The sequence below is a fragment of the Oncorhynchus kisutch genome, linkage group LG29, assembly GCF_002021735.2.
Source record: "Oncorhynchus kisutch isolate 150728-3 linkage group LG29, Okis_V2, whole genome shotgun sequence".
Taxonomy (NCBI): domain Eukaryota; kingdom Metazoa; phylum Chordata; class Actinopteri; order Salmoniformes; family Salmonidae; genus Oncorhynchus; species Oncorhynchus kisutch.
The window spans coordinates 7,405,335-7,429,074 of NC_034202.2; the positions used below are offsets into that span (position 1 = coordinate 7,405,335).

A 23,740-nucleotide genomic window follows, 5' to 3' on the forward strand; every position below is an offset into this window, starting at 1 on the left:
ACCTCTAAAGGTTCTAGAGTCCAGTCACTCTATGACAGTGGTTAGATGAGAGACTGCTGTGGTTTTGTCCACACACCCTCTAGTATATACCCTTCAATACACTCTCTATACTCTCTATACACCCTTCTATACACTCTATTCCCTCTCTATACACCCTTCTATACACTCTCTATACACCCTTCTATACACTCTCTATACACCATTCAATACACTCTCTATACACCCTTCTATACAGTCTATACCCTCTCTATACACCCTTCTATACACTCTCTATACACCCTTCTATACACTCTCTATACACCCTTCAATACACTCTCTATACACCCTTCAATACACTCTCTATACACTATACCCTCTCTATACACCCTTCTATACACTCTATACCCTCTCTATACACCCTTCTATACACTCTCTATAAACTCTATACTCTCTATACACCCTTCTATACACCCTTCAATACACTCTCTATACACCCTTCTATACACCCTTCTATACACTCTCTAAACACTTTCTATACACCATTTTATACACCCTATACTCTCTATAAACCATATACACTCTATACCCTCTCTATACACTCTCTAAACACTTTCTATACACCATTCTATACTCTCTATACACTCTATACACCCTTTTATACACTCTCTATAAACTCTATACACCCTTCTATACACCCTTCAATACACTCTCTATACACTCTCTAAACACGTTATATACACCATTCTATACACTCTATACACCCTTTTATACACTCTCTATAAACTCTACTCTCTATACACCCTTCTATACACTCTCTATGCACCCTTATATACACTATATACACCCTTCTATACACTCTATACACCATTCTATGCACTCTATACACCCTTCTATACACTCTCTGTACACTCTATACTCTCTATACACCCTTCTATACACTTTATATACACCATATACACCTTTCTATACACTCTCTGTACACTCTATACACTCTATACACCCTTCTATACACCCTTCTATACACTCTTCTATACACCCTTCTATACACTCTGTACACTCTATACACCCTTCTATACACTCTCTATACACTCTATACACCCTTCTATACACTCTCTATACACTCTATACTCTCTATGCACCCTTATATACACTCTATACACCCTTCTATACACTCTCTATACACTCTCTATACACTCTCTATACACTCTCTATACATTCTTCTATGCCCCTCTCTGTCCTCCTACACAGACATGGTTCAGGAACCATAGGAGACACAGGGACAGGGCACAAGAGACCTGATGAGCTCATTGTTGGCACTAATCGCCATACATTGTTGGCCATACATCAGATCCTAACTGATGTCCCCACAAACAAACACAAACAGTCCCTTATCCATTGAATATGACTGCATAGCTGGCCTCATTCAACTCTGTAAGGGAGGCCAAGAGGGACAATTAACACAATACTGAGTCAATGAGCCGTGATGAGCTGTGATAAACAGATAATGACAGGTGTCCAGAGAGGCACAGAGACAGATATGGGTCAACGTGAAATACTGCATATGTGGAGACTTGGGTATTGGTCTGAGATGTCATTGCCACCGGCGTGGGTCGTTCAACGAAATTAGTGCCTTTTGCTTCCCTTTGGTATTTTAAGGATAAATTGTACACCAATATAGAATTTTAAGAGCCTGTTATATTAAATGAAGTGCCCTTTAATATAGGTCACATGGAGAAGTCAATCAATCTGATTTTCAATATGAATAAAGACTTGCTAAAGTGGCAAAATGCAGCCTCGGTGACTTCTAGAAAGATTTTAAACCACTTAACTCCAGCATTTCTCCACGTGTTCACCATCATTGTAAAGCCCTGGTTATTTTGTTGTTTTGACAAAGTAATTTCTGAAGATGGTTATTTATTCATTCACGTTTGTCCCTCATGTTTAATGTCAACCCTGTAACGGTCAACCCTGTTACGGTCAACCCTGTTACGGTCAACCCTGTTATGGCCAACCCTGTTACGGTCAACCCTGTTACGGTCAAACCTGTTACGGTCAACCCTGTTTACGGTCAACCCTGTTACGGTCCCTGTTACGGTCAACCCTGTTGCGGTCAACCCTGTTACGGTCAACCCTGTTACGGTCAACCCTGTTGCGGTCAACCCTGTTACGGTCAACCCTGTTACGTGAACTGAATTTTCATTTTAATATGATGAAACTATTCCTTTTAAAATATTTATTTAAAAAAAAAACATTGAACATCAAATCATAGTGTAAAAGCAGGTGGTTCTTTTCAGCCATTTTCAAGCACATCAACCCCCTTACCCATAGACAGACAGGCTAGAATAACACATCAACTCCCTTACCTTTAGACAGACAGGCTAGAATAACACATCAACCCCCTTACCCATAGACAGACAGGCTAGAATAACACATCAACCCCCTTACCCATAGACAGACAGGCTAGAATAACACATCAACCCCCTTACCCATAGACAGACAGGCTAGAATAACACATCAACCCCCTTACCCATAGACAGACAGGGTAGAATAACACATCAACCCCCTTACCCATAGACAGACAGGCTAGAATAACACGTCAACCCCCTTACCCATAGACAGACAGGCTAGAATAACACATCAACCCCCTTACCCATAGACAGACAGGCTAGAATAACACATCAACTCCCTTACCTTTAGACAGACAGGCTAGAATAACACATCAACCCCCTTACCCATAGACAGACAGGCTAGAATAACACATCAACCCCCTTACCCATAGACAGACAGGCTAGAATAACACATCAACCCCCTTACCCATAGACAGACAGGCTAGAATAACAAATCAACCCCCTTACCCATAGACAGACAGGCTAGAATAACACATCAACCCCCTTACCCATAGACAGACAGGCTAGAATAACACGTCAACCCCCTTACCCATAGACAGACAGGCTAGAATAACACATCAACCCCCTTACCCATAGACAGACAGGCTAGAATAACACATCAACCCCCTTACCCATAGACAGACAGGCTAGAATAACACATCAACCCCCTTACCCATAGACAGACAGGCTAGAATAACGCATCAACCCCCTTACCCATAGACAGACAGGCTAGAATAACACATCAACCCCCTTACCCATAGACAGACAGGGTAGAATAACACATCAACCCCCTTACCCATAGACAGACAGGCTAGAATAACACATCAACCCCCTTACCCATAGACAGACAGGCTAGAATAACACATCAACCCCCTTACCCATAGACAGACAGGCTAGAATAACACATCAACCCCCTTACCCATAGACAGACAGGCTAGAATAACACATCAACCCCCTTACCCATAGACAGACAGGCTAGAATAACACGTCAACCCCCTTACCCATAGACAGACAGGCTAGAATAACACATCAACCCCCTTACCCATAGACAGACAGGCTAGAATAACACATCAACCCCCTTACCCATAGACAGACAGGCTAGAATAACACATCAACCCCCTTACCCATAGACAGACAGGCTAGAATAACACATCAACCCCCTTACCCATAGACAGACAGGCTAGAATAACACGTCAACCCCCTTACCCATAGACAGACAGGCTAGAATAACACGTCAACCCCCTTACCCATAGACAGACAGGCTAGAATAACACGTCAACCCCCTTACCCATAGACAGACAGGCTAGAATAACACATCAACCCCCTTACCCATAGACAGACAGGCTAGAATAACACATCAACCCCCTTACCCATAGACAGACAGGCTAGAATAACACGTCAACCCCCTTACCCATAGACAGACAGGCTAGAATAACACGTCAACCCCCTTACCCATAGACAGACAGGCTAGAATAACACATCAACCCCCTTACCCATAGACAGACAGGCTAGAATAACACATCAACCCCCTTACCCATAGACAGACAGGCTAGGAATGTTTTTTTTAAAGAAGAAAAACAAGAGGGGAAAAAAGCTTGCATTCAATTGCCCCTCTCTGTTGCACACAACTAGCTTCCATTCCCCCTGTCACAAGAGGATTTATGGCTGATTTAAGGTGAAATCGTCAACCCTGTTACGGTCAACCCTGTTACGGTCAACCCTGTTACGGTCAAACCCTGTTATGGTCAACCCTGTTACGGTCAACCCTGTTACGGTCAACCTTGTTACGGTCAACTCTGGTACGGTCAACCCTGGTACGGTCAACCCTTTTACGGTCAACTCTGTTACGGTCAACCCTGTTACGGTCAACCCTGGTACTTTATTTGCCACTTAATAGTACTTTTTATAAGCTTCTTTTTTTACCTCATGAGAGGTTGAAGTGGAACATGTGTTCTTTATGACAGAATGTTGAAATTATATGAAATCAAACATATTTTTTTCACCAAGGCACAATTCTCAAAAAGGCACCGAATTGGTGGAAGGAACTGAAGCTGCGTTAGCTCCAGTCTATCAACAGTGTCAGTACTGCTTCTCAACAAGGAATTACTCACGTACACCTGTCTGTCTGTATCCCTTAATACTCTTTAAAGAGGCTTGTAACAGACCTGGTCTTGCTGCGTCACTAATAGTGTGAGCGTGGAACATCCTAAGCCGTTAGTCGATAGTCCAGTAGCCAGAAATCCTTCCTGCTATAGTTGATACAGTAACATTGTTCAGTGAGCTAACCAGCGTTTGCTCAGGAGTGTAGAGCTTCTGTTTTTTTACTGAATACCTGCGTTTGAAGTATTAGCTGGTTGAGACAGAGAGAGAAGGAAAGAGATAGAGAGAGGGGGAAAAGTGATAGCGAGAGAGAGGTTCAGGGCATGTATGGTACCTGAAGAAGAGGGTAAAATGGTAAGCAGTACTCTGTTTCCCCTGTTTCTATGTTTCATTTTTTACTCCTGCTCTCTCGTCTGTTTTTACTCTTGCTATTCATTGTTTTGTTGTTTTTGTTTGAGCTTGAACTCATTCCACCTCTCTCTCTCTGGTTGTGTTCCAGGTATCAGCCACAGAAGAATGCATAGGACCTATGAGACTGACCCAAGAACCTATTCAGGTACAACTGCACTTTACATTCTTCTGTATTTCTCCTGATAAGAGCATGTTCCAGTTTAGTGCCCACCGTCCATCAATTATCAGGAGTCTGCTGTATTTTGTGATGTTACATGTTGTGGTAGAGCACATCATGGGCAGTTTGTCTCTTCTTCATGCTACTAGAGGCTTTGGAGTGGTGGCCATTTAGATTGGCCCAGAAGAGGATTTTAAGACATGATTAGAAAGCGTAATCAGAGAGATTTGCGAAAATGACTTTTTTTTCTCAAATAAGCAGGTTGAACAACAGCATAGATACACATCAGCGGAATCAAATCAAATCAAATCCAATTTGACTTCTCACATGCGCCGAATACAACAGGTATTTCACCGTGAAATGCTACAAGCCCTTACCCAACAATGCAGTTCAAGAAATAGAGTTAAGAAAATATTTACTAAAGAACCTGAAGTAGAAAATGTAGTAAAAAGTAACACAATGAAATAACATTAATGAGGCTACGTACAGGGGATACTGGTACTAGTCAATGTGCGGGGGTACAGGTTAGTTGAGGTCATTTGTACATGCAGGTTGGGGTAAAGGGACTCCACCAGTCATTTTTAGGGGTCATAATCCCAGAATAAAACAAATGCACAAGACAAGTACAGTGCATACGTTACAGCCTTATTCTAAAATAGATGTTTTTTTTTAAGTCCTCATCAATCTACACACAATACCCTATGATGACAAAGCAAAAACAGGTTTTTAGAAATGTTTGCTAATTTGTTAAAAATAAAAATCTGAAATGCCTTATTTACACAAGTATTCAGACCCTTTGCTATGAGACTCGAAATTGAGCTCAGGTGCATCCATTTATCATCCTTGAGATGTTTCTACAACTTGATTGGAGTCTACCTGTGGTAAATTGTATTGATTGGACATGATTTGGAAAGGCACGCACCTGTCTATAGAAGGTCCCACAGTTGACAGTGCATGTCAGAGAAAATACCAAGCCATGAGGTCGAAGGAGACAGCATTGTGTTGAGGCATAGATCTGAGGAAGGGTTCCAAAACATTTCTGAAGTGTTGAAGGTCCCCAAGAACACAGTGGCCTCCATCATTCTTAAATGGAAGAAGTTTGGAACCAACAAAATTCTCGGCCAAACTGAGCAATCGGGGGAGAAGGGACTTGGTCAGGGAGGTGACCAAGAACGCGATGGTCTCTCTGACAGAACTCCAGAGTTCCTCTGTGGAGATGGGAAAACTTTCCAGAAGGACACGCATATCTGCACCACTCCACCAATCAGGCCTTTATGGTAAAGTGGCCAGACGGAAGACACTCTTCAATAAAAGGCACATGACAGCCAGCTTGGAGTATGCCAAAAGGCACCAAAAGGACTCTCAGGCCATGAGAAACAAGATTCTCTGGTCTGATGAAACAAGGATTGAACTCTTTGGCCTGAATGCCAAGCGTCACATCTGGAGGAAACCTGGCACCACCCCTATGTTGAAGAAGGGTGGTGGCAGCATCATGTTGTGTGGATGTTTTTCAGTGGTCCAGCCAAAGCCCAAACTTGAACCCAATCTAACATCTCTGGAGAGACCTAAAAATAGCTGTGCAGTGACGCTCCCCATCCAACCTGACAGAGAACCTCCCCAAATACAGCTGTGCCAAGCTTGTAGCGTCATATCCAAGAAGACTCGAGGCTGTAATTGCTGCCAAAGGTGCTTCAACAAAGTACTCAGTAAAGGATCTGAATACAAATTTTTTGTTGCAAATATGTTAAAAAAAAACTGTTTTTGCTTTGTCATTATGTGGTATTGTGTGTAGAATGAAAAGGGGAATAAACAATTGTATAAATGTTAGTATAAGGCTGCAACGTAACAAATGTGGAAAAAGTCAAGGGGTCTGAATACTTTCCGAATGCGCTGTATGTCTATCTACAATATGTAGATAGTGACTGTGCCTGTATTCACTATGGGATGTGATCTCAGTGTTTCCAGTAGTAGTGGTGGCAAGGGTAGGGGGGTGCATTACTATTTTATACATTGTAGAATAATAGTGAAGACAACAAAACTATGAAATAACACATATGGAATCATGTAGTAACCAAAAAAAGTGTTTAAAAAGATTTTAGATTCTTCAAAGTAGCCACCCTTTGCCTTGATGACAGCTTTGTCATTTATATGTTTAAAAAACTGTTTTTGCTTTGTCATTATGTGGTATTCTCTTGGCTGAGGTGGCTGCTTTTCCTGCACTTTGAACTCATCCCCAACCATCTCAATTGGGTTGAGGTCAGGTGATTGTGGAGACCATGTCATCTGATGCAGCACTCCATCACTCTCCTTCTTGGTCAAATATCCCTTACACAGCCTGGAGGTGTTGGGTCATTGTCCTGTTGAAAAACAAATAATAGTCCCACTAAGCGCAAACCAGACGGGATGGTGTATCGCTGCAGAATGCTGTGGTAGACATTCTCGTTAAGTGTGGCTTGAATCACGCCTCTTCCTCCATGCTTCACGGTGGGAACCACACATGCAGAGATCATCTGTTCACCTTCTCTGCGTCTCACAAAGACTCGTCGGTTGGAACCAAATATCTCAAAGTTGTACTAATCAGACCAAAGTACAGATTTCCACCGGTCTAATGTCCATTGCTCATGTTTCATGGCCTAAGCAAGTGTCTTCTTATTATTGGTGTGCTTTAGTTGTGGTTTCTTTGCAGCAATTTGACCATGAAGGTCTGATTCACACAGTCTCCTCTGAACAGTTGATGTTGAGATGTGTCTGTTACTTGAACTCGGTGAAGCATTTATTTGTGCTGCAATTTCTGAGGCTGGTAACTCTAATGAACTTATCCTTTGCAGAAGAGGTAACTCTGGGTCTACCTTTCCTGTGGCGGTCCTCATGAGAGCCAGTTCCATCATAGCGCTTGATGGTTTTTGCGACTGCACTTGAAGAAACTTTCAAAGTTCTTGAAATTGACTGACCTTCATGTCTTATAGTAATGATGGTCTGTTGTTTCCCTTTGCTTATTTGAGCTGTTCTTGCCATAATATGGACTTGGTCTTTTACCAAATAGGGCTATATTCTGTATACCAACCCTACCATGTCACTACACAACTGATTGGCTCAAACTCATTAAGAAGGGAAGAAATTCCACAAATTAACTTTTAACAAGGCACACCTGTTAATTGAAATGCATTCCAGGTGACTACCTCATGAAGCTGGTTGAGAGAATGCCAAGAGTATGCAAAGCTGTCATCAAGACAAAGGGTGGCTACTTTGAAGAATCTCAAATATAACATATATTTGGATTTGTTTGACATTTCATAGTTTTGATATCTTCCCTATTATTCTACCATGTAGAAAGTCGTCCAAATAAAGAAAAACCCTGGAATGAGTAGGTGTGTCCAAACTTTTGACTGCTACTGTATATATTTTTTACTTGCATCCAATTATTTGGTTTAAATGAATATAGGGGAAACACTGGAGATATCATTGCATGATAGAATGGTTTCAACATGGCGTAACAATGAGACACCACATGACACAACATGGCGTAACAATGAGACACCACATGACACAACATGGCGTAACAATGAGACACCACATGACACAACATGGCGTAACAATGAGACACCACATGACACAACATGGCGTAACAATGAGACACCACATGACACAACATGGCGTAACAATGAGACACCACATGACACAACATGGTGTAACAATGAGACACCACATGACACAACATGGCGTAACAATGAGACACCACATGACACAACATGGCGTAACAATGAGACACCACATGACACAACATGGCGTAACAATGAGACACCACATGACACAACTGGCGTAACAATGAGACACCACATGACACAACATGGCGTAACAATGAGACACCACATGACACAACATGGCGTAACAATGAGACACCACATGACACAACATGGCGTAACAATGAGACACCACATGACACAACATGGCGTAACAATGAGACACCACATGACACAACATGGCGTAACAATGAGACACCACATGACACAACATGGCGTAACAATGAGACACCACATGACACAACATGGCGTAACAATGAGACACCACATGACACAACATGGCGTAACAATGAGACACCACATGACACAACATGGCGTAACAATGAGACACCACATGACACAACATGGCGTAACAATGAGACACCACATGACACAACATGGCATGCGGCATACATGTAGACTATAGAACTTTTTGCCACTATAGACTATGGAACCAAAATTATTTTCCAATTGTTCCGTTCCGAACAGAAACCATATTTCTTGGGTTCCGGCCAGCATAATAAAGTTCTGAACCTGTTCAAACCCTCCAAAAAATGTATGGGTTATAAAAGTTCCATTTCATTTATATTTTAACCCGTGAAATGTACATAGTAATTACATTTAGCTTGTGAATTTACTCCATCAGTTAGTGCAGATAGAGCATTTTGGTATGGAACGGGTAAGCTAGATGTTAACATGTTTGATTGGTCAGATATGTGCAGGAACAAAAAAAAACATTAGTATCCGGTTCTCAAGATTTTCAAATAACGGAGATCACTTTCGTTCGCAGTTCTGTTTCTGTTTCCTCTGAAAATGTAGTTTTTCCCCCCAGTTTTCAGTTGTGTTCCCTGAACTGGTTCCATCCCTGCTTTACACCCGATGGTGTGTGGGTTGGTGGTAGTTAAGTTTCCGGTGACCAGCTGTGAACAGCTGCTAGTTTGAGGTTAAGGTTGTGTCCTGTGGATTGGGATTAAGTCAGTGTGAGCCTTTGAGAAGGCCAGATTATCTCCCAGGCATTAACGCTGTTGTGTAATTTAGGGAAGGGAGTTACACAAGATCATAGGTGTTTTATGTTTCTTGTGCATCTAGACATCTAGGTCTCTGTCTTCTTACATCTCTGTCATTGTGCTTGATGGAGTAATGGAATAGTCCCAAAAGTGCAAAAGTGTTTGAAGGAAAATACATACTGAAAGGCTCTACCCTTCATCCGTCCGTCTTTATTGTGCTGAATTAAAAACCTCATCCAAACCTCATATCCAGAACTCATCCATTCTTCGTTATCAGGCTGTGTGAAGGCCTCTGCTGGAGGTAGTGTCTGGCAATGTCTGGCTGAACCAGGTGGAAGGACTAGAGACTTTATTACAACCCCTCCTCCCCATACAGCCCTCAACACACGCTCCATTAAAATAACTACTCTCCTCAAGATGTGGAGCGCACCCAGACACACACACACACTAAGAGTCACGCAAACACGCACACAGTCATACACACAAAACAGACACACAAGGGAGCACACGCACAGAAACAGACACACACTCACACGTACAGTTGCGTACACACTCACAGAGAGTCATGCACACGCACAAACAGACAGCGGAAGCACACACACATCCGCACACACACACAAGTCTCGTACGCACACAGAGTCATGCACACATCTAACTCCCCACTCCCTCTTTACCTCCCTCCCACTTGAACAGAGAGAACGAGAGAGAAAAGAGAGAAGAAATGATAAAATGCTCCGGAGGAGAGAGTGCTGAAAGTTCCCTCCTGACATTTATCGTTCCCTCTGAGCCCTGGAAAGACTCGGTAACTCCTACTTCTCTCCACTCCTTCGTTTCTGCACCCTGTCACAGGACTCCTCCTCAATCAGAGGGATTATTTTCCAGAGGGCTCAGAGGGTGAACTGTTGTTGACTGTAGGCTGCAGAAGACAGTGTACAGGGTGCTCTGCTCTTACTTTGGACAGGGGACTTAGGATGGTCTCTTAACTTAAGAAACCATATGGAGAAACATGCTGTAGCCCCCACTTCAAAACCCGGGAAAGCATTTACATGTTGTTCTGAGTGTGAGGAGTAAACCATGCTTATTAGGAATGATCCATCAGATTGATGACTGCTAGTATGTCTCCTCCACACCGTACTCCTTGGCTCTACGCCAAGAGGAGTCCCACTGGCAAGACTTGGTGTAAAGCCAGTCAGCTAGATGTCTCTCGCTATCGCTCTGAGAAACTCTGTCTGTCTGTCTGTCTGTCTGTCTGTCTGTCTGTCTGTCTGTCTGTCTGTCTGTCTGTCTGTCTGTCTGTCTGTCTGTCTGTCTGTCTGTCTGTCTGTTCCATACCTTCGTCCCTCTATCTGTCTAATTATTAGTCTAACTGTCTGTCTGCCTCTGTCGGTCTGTCTGTCTTGTCTGTCTGTCTGTTCCATACCTTTGTCCCCCTATCTGTCTGCCTGGTCAAGGGTGTGCAGAGATGGAGGCTTAAAGGATTCTAGCTTTAACCTCTGAACTGTGATTGGCTGAGTCAGCGTGGCACAGCAGTCAGGGGTAGAGGCCCTTCTCTATGTCAGTCCTGCCTTGAGGGCAACACAGTGTGTAAACCACTTAGGGAAACCACTGGGGTTAATCACTATGAAGTGTTCGAACACACTCCAACTATTTAGCCCTTGGATGATAAAGATAATCATGAAAGACATCCACTTGGAGGAGGTACGATCAGTCACTTTAATAACTCTACCTACATGTACATATTACCTCAATTACCTCGGCTAACCGGTGCCCCCCCTCATTGATTCTGTACTGGTACCGCCTCTATATAGCCTTGCTATTGTTATTTTACTGCTGCTGTTTAATTGTTTGTTACTTTTATTTTCTATGTTTTACTTATCTATTTTTTACTTAACACTTTTTTTTCTTAAAACTTCTTAAATCAACTCAAATTTTATTTGCCACATGCGCCGAGTACATGTGTAGATCAGTGAAATGCTGACTGACAAGCCCTTACCCAACAGTGCAGTTTGAAGAAAAATACCAACATAATAATAAATAAATGTTAGAAATAATTAAAGAGCTGCATTAAAATAACAATCGCGGGGCTATATACAGGGTATTACGGTAGAGAGTCAATGTGGAGGCTATATACAGGGTATTACGGTACAGAGTCAATGTGGAGGCTATATACAGGGTATTACGGTACAGAGTCAATGTGGAGGCTATATACAGGGTATTACGGTACAGAGTCAATGTGGAGGCTATATACAGGGTATTACGGTACAGAGTCAATGTGGTGGCTATATACAGGGTATTACGGTACAGAGTCAATGTGGAGGCTATATACAGGGTGTACTGGTAGAGAGTCAATGTGGAGGCTATATACAGGGTGTACTGGTACAGAGTCAATGTGGAGGCTATATACAGGTGTACCGGTACAGAGTCAATGTGGAGGCTATATACAGGGGGTACTGGTAGAGAGTCAATGTGGAGGCTATATACAGGGGGTACCGGTACAGAGTCAATGTGGAGGCTATATACAGGGGGTACTGGTAGAGAGTCAATGTGGAGGCTATATACAGGGTGTACTGGTAGAGAGTCAATGTGGAGGCTATATACAGGGGGTACCGGTACAGAGTCAATGTGGAGGCTATATACAGGGGGTACTGGTAGAGAGTCAATGTGGAGGCTATATACAGGGGGTACTGGTACAGAGTCAATGTGGAGACTATATACCGGGGGTACCGGTACAGAGTCAATGTGGAGGCTATATACAGGGGGTACTGGTAGAGAGTCAATGTGGAGGCTATATACAGGGTGTACTGGTAGAGAGTCAATGTGGAGACTATATACAGGGGGTACTGGTAGAGAGTCAATGTGGAGGCTATATACAGGGTGTACTGGTAGAGAGTCAATGTGGAGGCTATATACAGGGTGTACTGGTAGAGAGTCAATGTGGAGACTATATACAGGGTGTACTGGTAGAGAGTCAATGTGGAGGCTATATACAGGGGGTACCGGTAGAGAGTCAATGTGGAGGCTATATACAGGGGGTACTGGTACGGAGTCAATGTGGAGGCTATATACAGGGGGTACTGGTAGAGAGTCAATGTGGAGGCTATATACAGGGTGTACCGGTACAGAGTCAATGTGGAGGCTATATACAGGGGGTACTGGTAGAGAGTCAATGTGGAGGCTATATACAGGGGGTACCGGTAGAGAGTCAATGTGGAGACTATATACGGGGGGTACCGGTACAGAGTCAATGTGGAGGCTATATACAGGGGGTAACGGTACAGAGTCAATGTGGAGGCTATATACAGGGTATTACGGTACAGAGTCAATGTGGAGGCTATATACAGGGGGTACCAGTACAGAGTCAATGTGGAGACTATATACAGGGGGTACCGGTACAGAGTCAATGTGGAGGCTATATACAGGGGGTAACGGTACAGAGTCAATGTGGAGGCTATATACAGGGGGTACCAGTACAGAGTCAATGTGGAGACTATATACAGGGGGTAACGGTACAGAGTCAATGTGGAGGCTATATACAGGGGGTACCAGTACAGAGTCAATGTGGAGACTATATACAGGGTGTACTGGTAGAGAGTCAATGTGGAGGCTATATACAGGGTGTACTGGTACAGAGTCAATGTGGAGGCTATATACAGGGGGTACTGGTACAGAGTCAATGTGGAGGCTATATACAGGGGGTACTGGTACAGAGTCAATGTGGAGGCTATATACAGGGGGTACTGGTACAGAGTCAATGTGGAGGCTATATACAGGGGGTACTGGTACAGAGTCAATGTGGAGGCTATATACAGGGGGAACTGGTACAGATTCAATGTGGAGACTATATACAGGGGGTACCGGTACAGAGTCAATGTGGAGGCTATATACAGGGGGTACTGGTACAGAGTCAATGTGGAGACTATATACAGGGGGTACCGGTACAGAGTCAATGTGGAGGCTATATACAGGGTGTACTGGTAGAGAGTCAATGTGGAGGCTATATACAGGGTGTACTGGTACAGAGTCAATGTGGAGGCTATATACAGGGGGTACTGGTACAGAGTCAATGTGGAGACTATATACAGGGTGTACTGGTAGAGAGTCAATGTGGAGGCTATATACAGGGTGTACTGGTACAGAGTCAATATGGAGGCTATATACAGGGTGTACTGGTAGAGAGTCAATGTGGAGGCTATATACAGGGTGTACTGGTAGAGAGTCAATGTGGAGGCTATATACAGGGTGTACTGGTAGAGAGTCAATGTGGAGGCTATATACAGGGGGTACTGGTAGAGAGTCAATGTGGAGGCTATATACAGGGTGTACTGTAGAGAGTCAATGTGGAGGCTATATACAGGGTGTACTGGTAGAGAGTCAATGTGAGGCTATACAGGGTGTACTGGTAGAGAGTCAATGTGGAGGCTATATACAGGGTGTACTGGTAGAGAGTCAATGTGGAGGCTATATACAGGGTGTACTGGTAGAGAGTCAATGTGGAGGCTATATACAGGGTGTACTGGTAGAGAGTCAATGTGGAGGCTATATACAGGGGGTACCCGGTACAGAGTCCAATGTGGAGGCCTATATACAGGGGGTACTGGTAGAGAGTCAATGTGGAGGCTATATACAAGGGGGTACCGGTACAGAGTCAATGTGGAGGCTATATACAGGGGGTACTGGTAGAGAGTCAATGTGGAGGCTATATACAGGGGGGTACCGGTACAGAGTCAATGTGGAGACTATATACAGGGGGGTACCGGTACAGAGTCAATGTGGAGGCTATATACAGGGGGTACTGGTAGAGAGTCAATGTGGAGACTATATACAGGGGGGTACTGGTAGAGAGTCAATGTGGAGACTATATACAGGGGGGTACTGGTAGAGAGTCAATGTGGAGGCTATATACAGGGGGTACCGGTACAGAGTCAATGTGGAGCTATATACAGGGGGTACTGGTAGAGAGTCAATGTGGAGGCTATATACAGGGGGTACCGGTAGAGAGTCAATGTGGAGACTATATACAGGGGGTACTGGTACAGAGTCAATGTGGAGGCTATATACAGGGGGTACTGGTACAGAGTCAATGTGGAGACTATATACAGGGGGTACCGGTACAGAGTCAATGTGGAGGCTATATACAGGGGGTACTGGTAGAGAGTCAATGTGGAGGCTATATACAGGGTGTACTGGTAGAGAGTCAATGTGGAGACTATATACAGGGGGTACTGGTAGAGAGTCAATGTGGAGGCTATATACAGGGTGTACTGGTAGAGAGTCAATGTGGAGGCTATATACAGGGTGTACTGGTAGAGAGTCAATGTGGAGACTATATACAGGGTGTACTGGTAGAGAGTCAATGTGGAGGCTATATACAGGGGGTACCGGTAGAGAGTCAATGTGGAGGCTATATACAGGGGGGTACTGGTACAGAGTCAATGTGGAGGCTATATACAGGGGGTACTGGTAGAGAGTCAATGTGGAGGCTATATACAGGGTGTACCGGTACAGAGTCAATGTGGAGGCTATATACAGGGGGTACTGGTAGAGAGTCAATTGTGGAGGGCTATATACAGGGGGTACCGGTAGAGAGTCAATGTGGAGACTATATACGGGGGGGTACCGGTACAGAGGTCAATGTGGAGGCTATATACAGGGGGTAACGTACAGAGTCAATGTGGAGGCTATGATACAGGGTATTACGGTACCAGAGTCAATGTGGAGGCTATATACAGGGGGGTACCGGTACAGAGTCAATGTGGAGACTATATACAGGGGGTACCGGTACAGAGTCAATGTTGGAGGCTATATACAGGGGGGTAACGTACAGAGTCAATGTGGAGGCTATATACAGGGGGTACCAGTACAGAGTCAATGTGGAGACTAATATACAGGGGGGTAAACGGTACAGAGTCAATGTGGAGGCTATATACAGAGGGGTCCAGTACAGAGTCAATGTGGAGACTATATACAGGGTGTACTGGTAGAGGAGAGTCAATGTGGAGGCTATATACAGGGTGTACTGGTACAGAGTCAATGTGGGAGGCTATATACAGGGGGTACTGGTACAGAGTCAATGTGGAGGCTATATACAGGGGGTACTGGTACAGAGTCAATGTGGAGGCTATATACAGGGGGTACTGGTACAGAGTCAATGTGGAGGCTATATACAGGGGGTACTGGTACAGAGTCAATGTGGAGGCTATATACAGGGGGTACTGGTACAGAGTCAATGTGGAGGCTATATACAGGGGTACTGGTACAGAGTCAATGTGGAGGCTATATACAGGGGGTACTGGTACAGAGTCAATGTGGAGGCTATATACAGGGGTACTGGTACAGAGTCAATGTGGAGGCTATATACAGGGGTACTGGTACAGAGTCAATGTGGAGGCTATATACAGGGTGTACTGGTAGAGAGTCAATGTGGAGGCTATATACAGGGTGTACTGGTACAGAGTCAATGTGGAGGCTATATACAGGGGGTACTGGTACAGAGTCAATGTGGAGGCTATATACAGGGGGTACTGGTACAGAGTCAATGTGGAGGCTATATACAGGGGTACTGGTACAGAGTCAATGTGGAGGCTATATACAGGGGGTACTGGTACAGAGTCAATGTGGAGGCTATATACAGGGGGTACTGGTACAGAGTCAATGTGGAGGCTATATACAGGGGGTACTGGTACAGAGTCAATGTGGAGGCTATATACAGGGGGTACTGGTACAGAGTCAATGTGGAGGCTATATACAGGGGTACTGGTACAGAGTCAATGTGGAGGCTATATACAGGGTGTACTGGTAGAGAGTCAATGTGGAGGCTATATACAGGGTGTACTGGTACAGAGTCAATGTGGAGGCTATATACAGGGGGTACTGGTACAGAGTCAATGTGGAGACTATATACAGGGTGTACTGGTAGAGAGTCAATGTGGAGGCTATATACAGGGTGTACTGGTACAGAGTCAATGTGGAGGCTATATACAGGGTGTACTGGTAGAGAGTCAATGTGGAGGCTATATACAGGGTGTACTGGTAGAGAGTCAATGTGGAGGCTATATACAGGGTGTACTGGTAGAGAGTCAATGTGGAGGCTATATACAGGGTGTACTGGTAGAGAGTCAATGTGGAGGCTATATACAGGGTGTACTGGTAGAGAGTCAATGTGGAGGCTATATACAGGGTGTACTGGTAGAGAGTCAATGTGGAGGCTATATACAGGGTGTACTGGTAGAGAGTCAATGTGGAGGCTATATACAGGGTGTACTGGTAGAGAGTCAATGTGGAGGCTATATACAGGGTGTACTGGTAGAGAGTCAATGTGGAGGCTATATACAGGGTGTACTGGTAGAGAGTCAATGTGGAGGCTATATACAGGGTGTACTGGTAGAGAGTCAATGTGGAGGCTATATACAGGGTGTACTGGTAGAGAGTCAATGTGGAGGCTATATACAGGGTGTACTGGTAGAGAGTCAATGTGGAGGCTATATACAGGGTGTACTGGTAGAGAGTCAATGTGGAGGCTATATACAGGGGTACTGGTAGAGAGTCAATGTGGAGGCTATATACAGGGGTACTGGTAGAGAGTCAATGTGGAGGCTATATACAGGGTGTACTGGTAGAGAGTCAATGTGGAGGCTATATACAGGGTGTACTGGTAGAGAGTCAATGTGGAGGCTATATACAGGGTGTACTGGTAGAGAGTCAATGTGGAGGCTATATACAGGGGGTACTGGTAGAGAGTCAATGTGGAGGCTATATACAGGGTGTACTGGTAGAGAGTCAATGTGGAGGCTATATACAGGGTGTACTGGTAGAGAGTCAATGTGGAGGCTATATACAGGGTGTACTGGTAGAGAGTCAATGTGGAGGCTATATACAGGGTGTACTGGTAGAGAGTCAATGTGGAGGCTATATACAGGGTGTACTGGTACAGAGTCAATGTGGAGGCTATATACAGGGTGTACTGGTAGAGAGTCAATGTGGAGACTATATACAGGGTGTACTGGTAGAGAGTCAATGTGGAGGCTATATACAGGGTGTACTGGTAGAGAGTCAATGTGGAGGCTATATACAGGGTGTACTGGTAGAGAGTCAATGTGGAGGCTATATACAGGGTGTACTGGTAGAGAGTCAATGTGGAGGCTATATACAGGGTGTACTGGTAGAGAGTCAATGTGGAGGCTATATACAGGGTGTACTGGTAGAGAGTCAATGTGGAGGCTATATACAGGGGGTACTGGTACAGAGTCAATGTGGAGGCTATATACAGGGTGTACTGGTACAGAGTCAATGTGGAGGCTATATACAGGGGGTACTGGTACAGAGTCAATGTGGAGGCTATATACAGGGGTACTGGTACAGAGTCAATGTGGAGGCTATATACAGGGGGTACTGGTACAGAGTCAATGTGGAGGCTATATACAGGGGGTACTGGTACAGAGTCAATGTGGAGGCTATATACAGGGTGTACTGGTAGAGAGTCAATGTGGAGGCTATATACAGGGGTACTGGTACAGAGTCAATGTGGAGGCTATATACAGGGTGTACTGGTAGAGAGTCAATGTGGAGGCTATATACAGGGGGTACTGGTACAGAGTCAATGTGGAGGCTATATACAGGGGGTACTGGTACAGAGTCAATGTGGAGGCTATATACAGGGGTACTGGTACAGAGTCAATGTGGAGGCTATATACAGGGGGTACTGGTACAGAGTCAATGTGGAGGCTATATACAGGGTGTACTGGTACAGAGTCAATGTGGAGGCTATATACAGGGTGTACTGGTACAGAGTCAATGTGGAGGCTATATACAGGGTGTACTGGTAGAGAGTCAATGTGGAGGCTATATACAGGGGGTACTGGTACAGAGTCAATGTGGAGGCTATATACAGGGTGTACTGGTAGAGAGTCAATGTGGAGGCTATATACAGGGTGTACTGGTACAGAGTCAATGTGGAGGCTATATACAGGGGGTACTGGTACAGAGTCAATGTGGAGGCTATATACAGGGGGTACTGGTAGAGAGTCAATGTGGAGGCTATATACAGGGGGTACTGGTACAGAGTCAATGTGGAGGCTATATACAGGGGGTACTGGTACAGAGTCAATGTGGAGGCTATATACAGGGTGTACTGGTAGAGAGTCAATGTGGAGGCTATATACAGGGGGTACTGGTACAGAGTCAATGTGGAGGCTATATACAGGGGGTACTGGTACAGAGTCAATGTGGAGGCTATATACAGGGGTACTGGTACAGAGTCAATGTGGAGGCTATATACAGGGTGTACTGGTAGAGAGTCAATGTGGAGGCTATATACAGGGTGTACTGGTACAGAGTCAATGTGGAGGCTATATACAGGGGGTACTGGTACAGAGTCAATGTGGAGGCTATATACAGGGTGTACTGGTAGAGAGTCAATGTGGAGGCTATATACAGGGTGTACTGGTACAGAGTCAATGTGGAGGCTATATACAGGGTGTACTGGTAGAGAGTCAATGTGGAGGCTATATACAGGGTGTACTGGTAGAGAGTCAATGTGGAGGCTATATACAGGGTGTACTGGTAGAGAGTCAATGTGGAGGCTATATACAGGGGGTACTGGTAGAGAGTCAATGTGGAGGCTATATACAGGGTGTACTGGTAGAGAGTCAATGTGGAGGCTATATACAGGGTGTACTGGTAGAGAGTCAATGTGGAGGCTATATACAGGGTGTACTGGTAGAGAGTCAATGTGGAGGCTATATACAGGGTGTACTGGTAGAGAGTCAATGTGGAGGCTATATACAGGGTGTACTGGTAGAGAGTCAATGTGGAGGCTATATACAGGGTGTACTGGTAGAGAGTCAATGTGGAGGCTATATACAGGGTGTACTGGTAGAGAGTCAATGTGGAGGCTATATACAGGGTGTACTGGTAGAGAGTCAATGTGGAGGCTATATACAGGGTGTACTGGTAGAGAGTCAATGTGGAGGCTATATACAGGGTGTACTGGTAGAGAGTCAATGTGGAGGCTATATACAGGGGTACTGGTAGAGAGTCAATGTGGAGGCTATATACAGGGGGTACTGGTAGAGAGTCAATGTGGAGGCTATATACAGGGTGTACTGGTAGAGAGTCAATGTGGAGGCTATATACAGGGTGTACTGGTAGAGAGTCAATGTGGAGGCTATATACAGGGTGTACTGGTAGAGAGTCAATGTGGAGGCTATATACAGGGGGTACTGGTACAGAGTCAATGTGGAGACTATATACAGGGTGTACTGGTAGAGAGTCAATGTGGAGGCTATATACAGGGTGTACTGGTAGAGAGTCAATGTGGAGGCTATATACAGGGTGTACTGGTAGAGAGTCAATGTGGAGGCTATATACAGGGTGTACTGGTAGAGAGTCAATGTGGAGGCTATATACAGGGTGTACTGGTACAGAGTCAATGTGGAGGCTATATACAGGGTGTACTGGTAGAGAGTCAATGTGGAGGCTATATACAGGGTGTACTGGTACAGAGTCAATGTGGAGGCTATATACAGGGTGTACTGGTAGAGTCAATGTGGAGGCTATATACAGGGTGTACTGGTACAGAGTCAATGTGGAGGCTATATACAGGGTGTACTGGTACAGAGTCAATGTGGAGGCTATATACAGGGTGTACTGGTAGAGAGTCAATGTGGAGGCTATATACAGGGTGTACTGGTACAGAGTCAATGTGGAGGCTATATACAGGGGTACTGGTACAGAGTCAATGTGGAGGCTATATACAGGGTGACTGGTACAGAGTCAATGTGGAGGCTATATACAGGGGTACTGGTACAGAGTCAATGTGGAGGCTATATACAGGGGGTACTGGTACAGAGTCAATGTGGAGGCTATATACAGGGGGTACTGGTACAGAGTCAATGTGGAGGCTATATACAGGGGGTACTGGTACAGAGTCAATGTGGAGGCTATATACAGGGGGTACTGGTACAGAGTCAATGTGGAGGCTATATACAGGGGTACTGGTACAGAGTCAATGTGGAGGCTATATACAGGGTGTACTGGTACAGAGTCAATGTGGAGGCTATATACAGGGGGTACTGGTACAGAGTCAATGTGGAGGCTATATACAGGGGTACTGGTACAGAGTCAATGTGGAGGCTATATACAGGGGTACTGGTACAGAGTCAATGTGGAGGCTATATACAGGGGGTACTGGTACAGAGTCAATGTGGAGGCTATATACAGGGGGTACTGGTACAGAGTCAATGTGGAGGCTATATACAGGGGGTACTGGTACAGAGTCAATGTGGAGGCTATATACAGGGTGTACTGGTACAGAGTCAATGTGGAGGCTATATACAGGGGGTACTGGTACAGAGTCAATGTGGAGGCTATATACAGGGTGTACTGGTAGAGAGTCAATGTGGAGGCTATATACAGGGTGTACTGGTACAGAGTCAATGTGGAGGCTATATACAGGGTGTACTGGTACAGAGTCAATGTGGAGGCTATATACAGGGTGTACTGGTACAGAGTCAATGTGGAGGCTATATACAGGGTGTACTGGTAGAGAGTCAATGTGGAGGCTATATACAGGGTGTACTGGTACAGAGTCAATGTGGAGGCTATATACAGGGTGTACTGGTAGAGAGTCAATGTGGAGGCTATATACAGGGTGTACTGGTAGAGAGTCAATGTGGAGGCTATATACAGGGTGTACTGGTAGAGAGTCAATGTGGAGGCTATATACAGGGTGTACTGGTAGAGAGTCAATGTGGAGGCTATATACAGGGTGTACTGGTAGAGAGTCAATGTGGAGGCTATATACAGGGTGTACTGGTAGAGAGTCAATGTGGAGGCTATATACAGGGTGTACTGGTAGAGAGTCAATGTGGAGGCTATATACAGGGTGTACTGGTAGAGAGTCAATGTGGAGGCTATATACAGGGTGTACTGGTACAGAGTCAATGTGGAGGCTATATACAGGGTGTACTGGTAGAGAGTCAATGTGGAGGCTATATACAGGGTGTACTGGTAGAGAGTCAATGTGGAGGCTATATACAGGGGTACTGGTACAGAGTCAATGTGGAGGCTATATACAGGGTGTACTGGTACAGAGTCAATGTGGAGGCTATATACAGGGTGTACTGGTACAGAGTCAATGTGGAGGCTATATACAGGGGGTACTGGTACAGAGTCAATGTGGAGGCTATATACAGGGTGTACTGGTACAGAGTCAATGTGGAGGCTATATACAGGGGTACTGGTACAGAGTCAATGTGGAGGCTATATACAGGGGTACTGGTACAGAGTCAATGTGGAGGCTATATACAGGGGGTACTGGTACAGAGTCAATGTGGAGGCTATATACAGGGGGTACTGGTACAGAGTCAATGTGGAGGCTATATACAGGGGTACTGGTACAGAGTCAATGTGGAGGCTATATACAGGGGTACTGGTACAGAGTCAATGTGGAGGCTATATACAGGGTGTACTGGTAGAGAGTCAATGTGGAGGCTATATACAGGGGTACTGGTACAGAGTCAATGTGGAGGCTATATACAGGGTGTACTGGTAGAGAGTCAATGTGGAGGCTATATACAGGGGTACTGGTACAGAGTCAATGTGGAGGCTATATACAGGGGTACTGGTACAGAGTCAATGTGGAGGCTATATACAGGGGTACTGGTACAGAGTCAATGTGGAGGCTATATACAGGGGGTACTGGTACAGAGTCAATGTGGAGGCTATATACAGGGGTACTGGTACAGAGTCAATGTGGAGGCTATATACAGGGGGTACTGGTACAGAGTCAATGTGGAGGCTATATACAGGGTGTACTGGTACAGAGTCAATGTGGAGGCTATATACAGGGTGTACTGGTAGAGAGTCAATGTGGAGGCTATATACAGGGTGTACTGGTAGAGAGTCAATGTGGAGGCTATATACAGGGTGTACTGGTAGAGAGTCAATGTGGAGGCTATATACAGGGTGTACTGGTACAGAGTCAATGTGGAGGCTATATACAGGGTGTACTGGTACAGAGTCAATGTGGAGGCTATATACAGGGTGTACTGGTAGAGAGTCAATGTGGAGGCTATATACAGGGGTACTGGTAGAGAGTCAATGTGGAGGCTATATACAGGGTGTACTGGTACAGAGTCAATGTGGAGGCTATATACAGGGTGTACTGGTAGAGAGTCAATGTGGAGGCTATATACAGGGTGTACTGGTAGAGAGTCAATGTGGAGGCTATATACAGGGTGTACTGGTACAGAGTCAATGTGGAGGCTATATACAGGGTGTACTGGTACAGAGTCAATGTGGAGGCTATATACAGGGTGTACTGGTAGAGAGTCAATGTGGAGGCTATATACAGGGTGTACTGGTAGAGAGTCAATGTGGAGGCTATATACAGGGTGTACTGGTAGAGAGTCAATGTGGAGGCTATATACAGGGTGTACTGGTAGAGAGTCAATGTGGAGGCTATATACAGGGTGTACTGGTAGAGAGTCAATGTGGAGGCTATATACAGGGTGTACTGGTAGAGAGTCAATGTGGAGGCTATATACAGGGTGTACTGGTAGAGAGTCAATGTGGAGGCTATATACAGGGTGTACTGGTAGAGAGTCAATGTGGAGGCTATATACAGGGTGTACTGGTAGAGAGTCAATGTGGAGGCTATATACAGGGTGTACTGGTAGAGAGTCAATGTGGAGGCTATATACAGGGTGTACTGGTAGAGAGTCAATGTGGAGGCTATATACAGGGTGTACTGGTAGAGAGTCAATGTGGAGGCTATATACAGGGTGTACTGGTACAGAGTCAATGTGGAGGCTATATACAGGGTGTACTGGTAGAGAGTCAATGTGGAGGCTATATACAGGGTGTACTGGTAGAGAGTCAATGTGGAGGCTATATACAGGGTGTACTGGTACAGAGTCAATG

The 23,740-nt window shown here is 44.8% G+C and overlaps 1 protein-coding gene across 1 annotated transcript in view; it reads left to right on the forward strand.

The window, feature by feature from the left end:
• The window catches only part of LOC109874287 (high affinity cAMP-specific and IBMX-insensitive 3',5'-cyclic phosphodiesterase 8B), a 105,512-nt gene that overhangs the window by 17,247 nt on the left and 64,525 nt on the right, over window positions 1-23,740 (forward strand). The window contains exon 2 of the mRNA XM_031809542.1: window positions 4,966-5,022. Coding sequence (XP_031665402.1) covers window positions 4,966-5,022 — 57 coding nt within the window. The remainder of the gene's footprint in view (window positions 1-4,965; window positions 5,023-23,740) is intronic.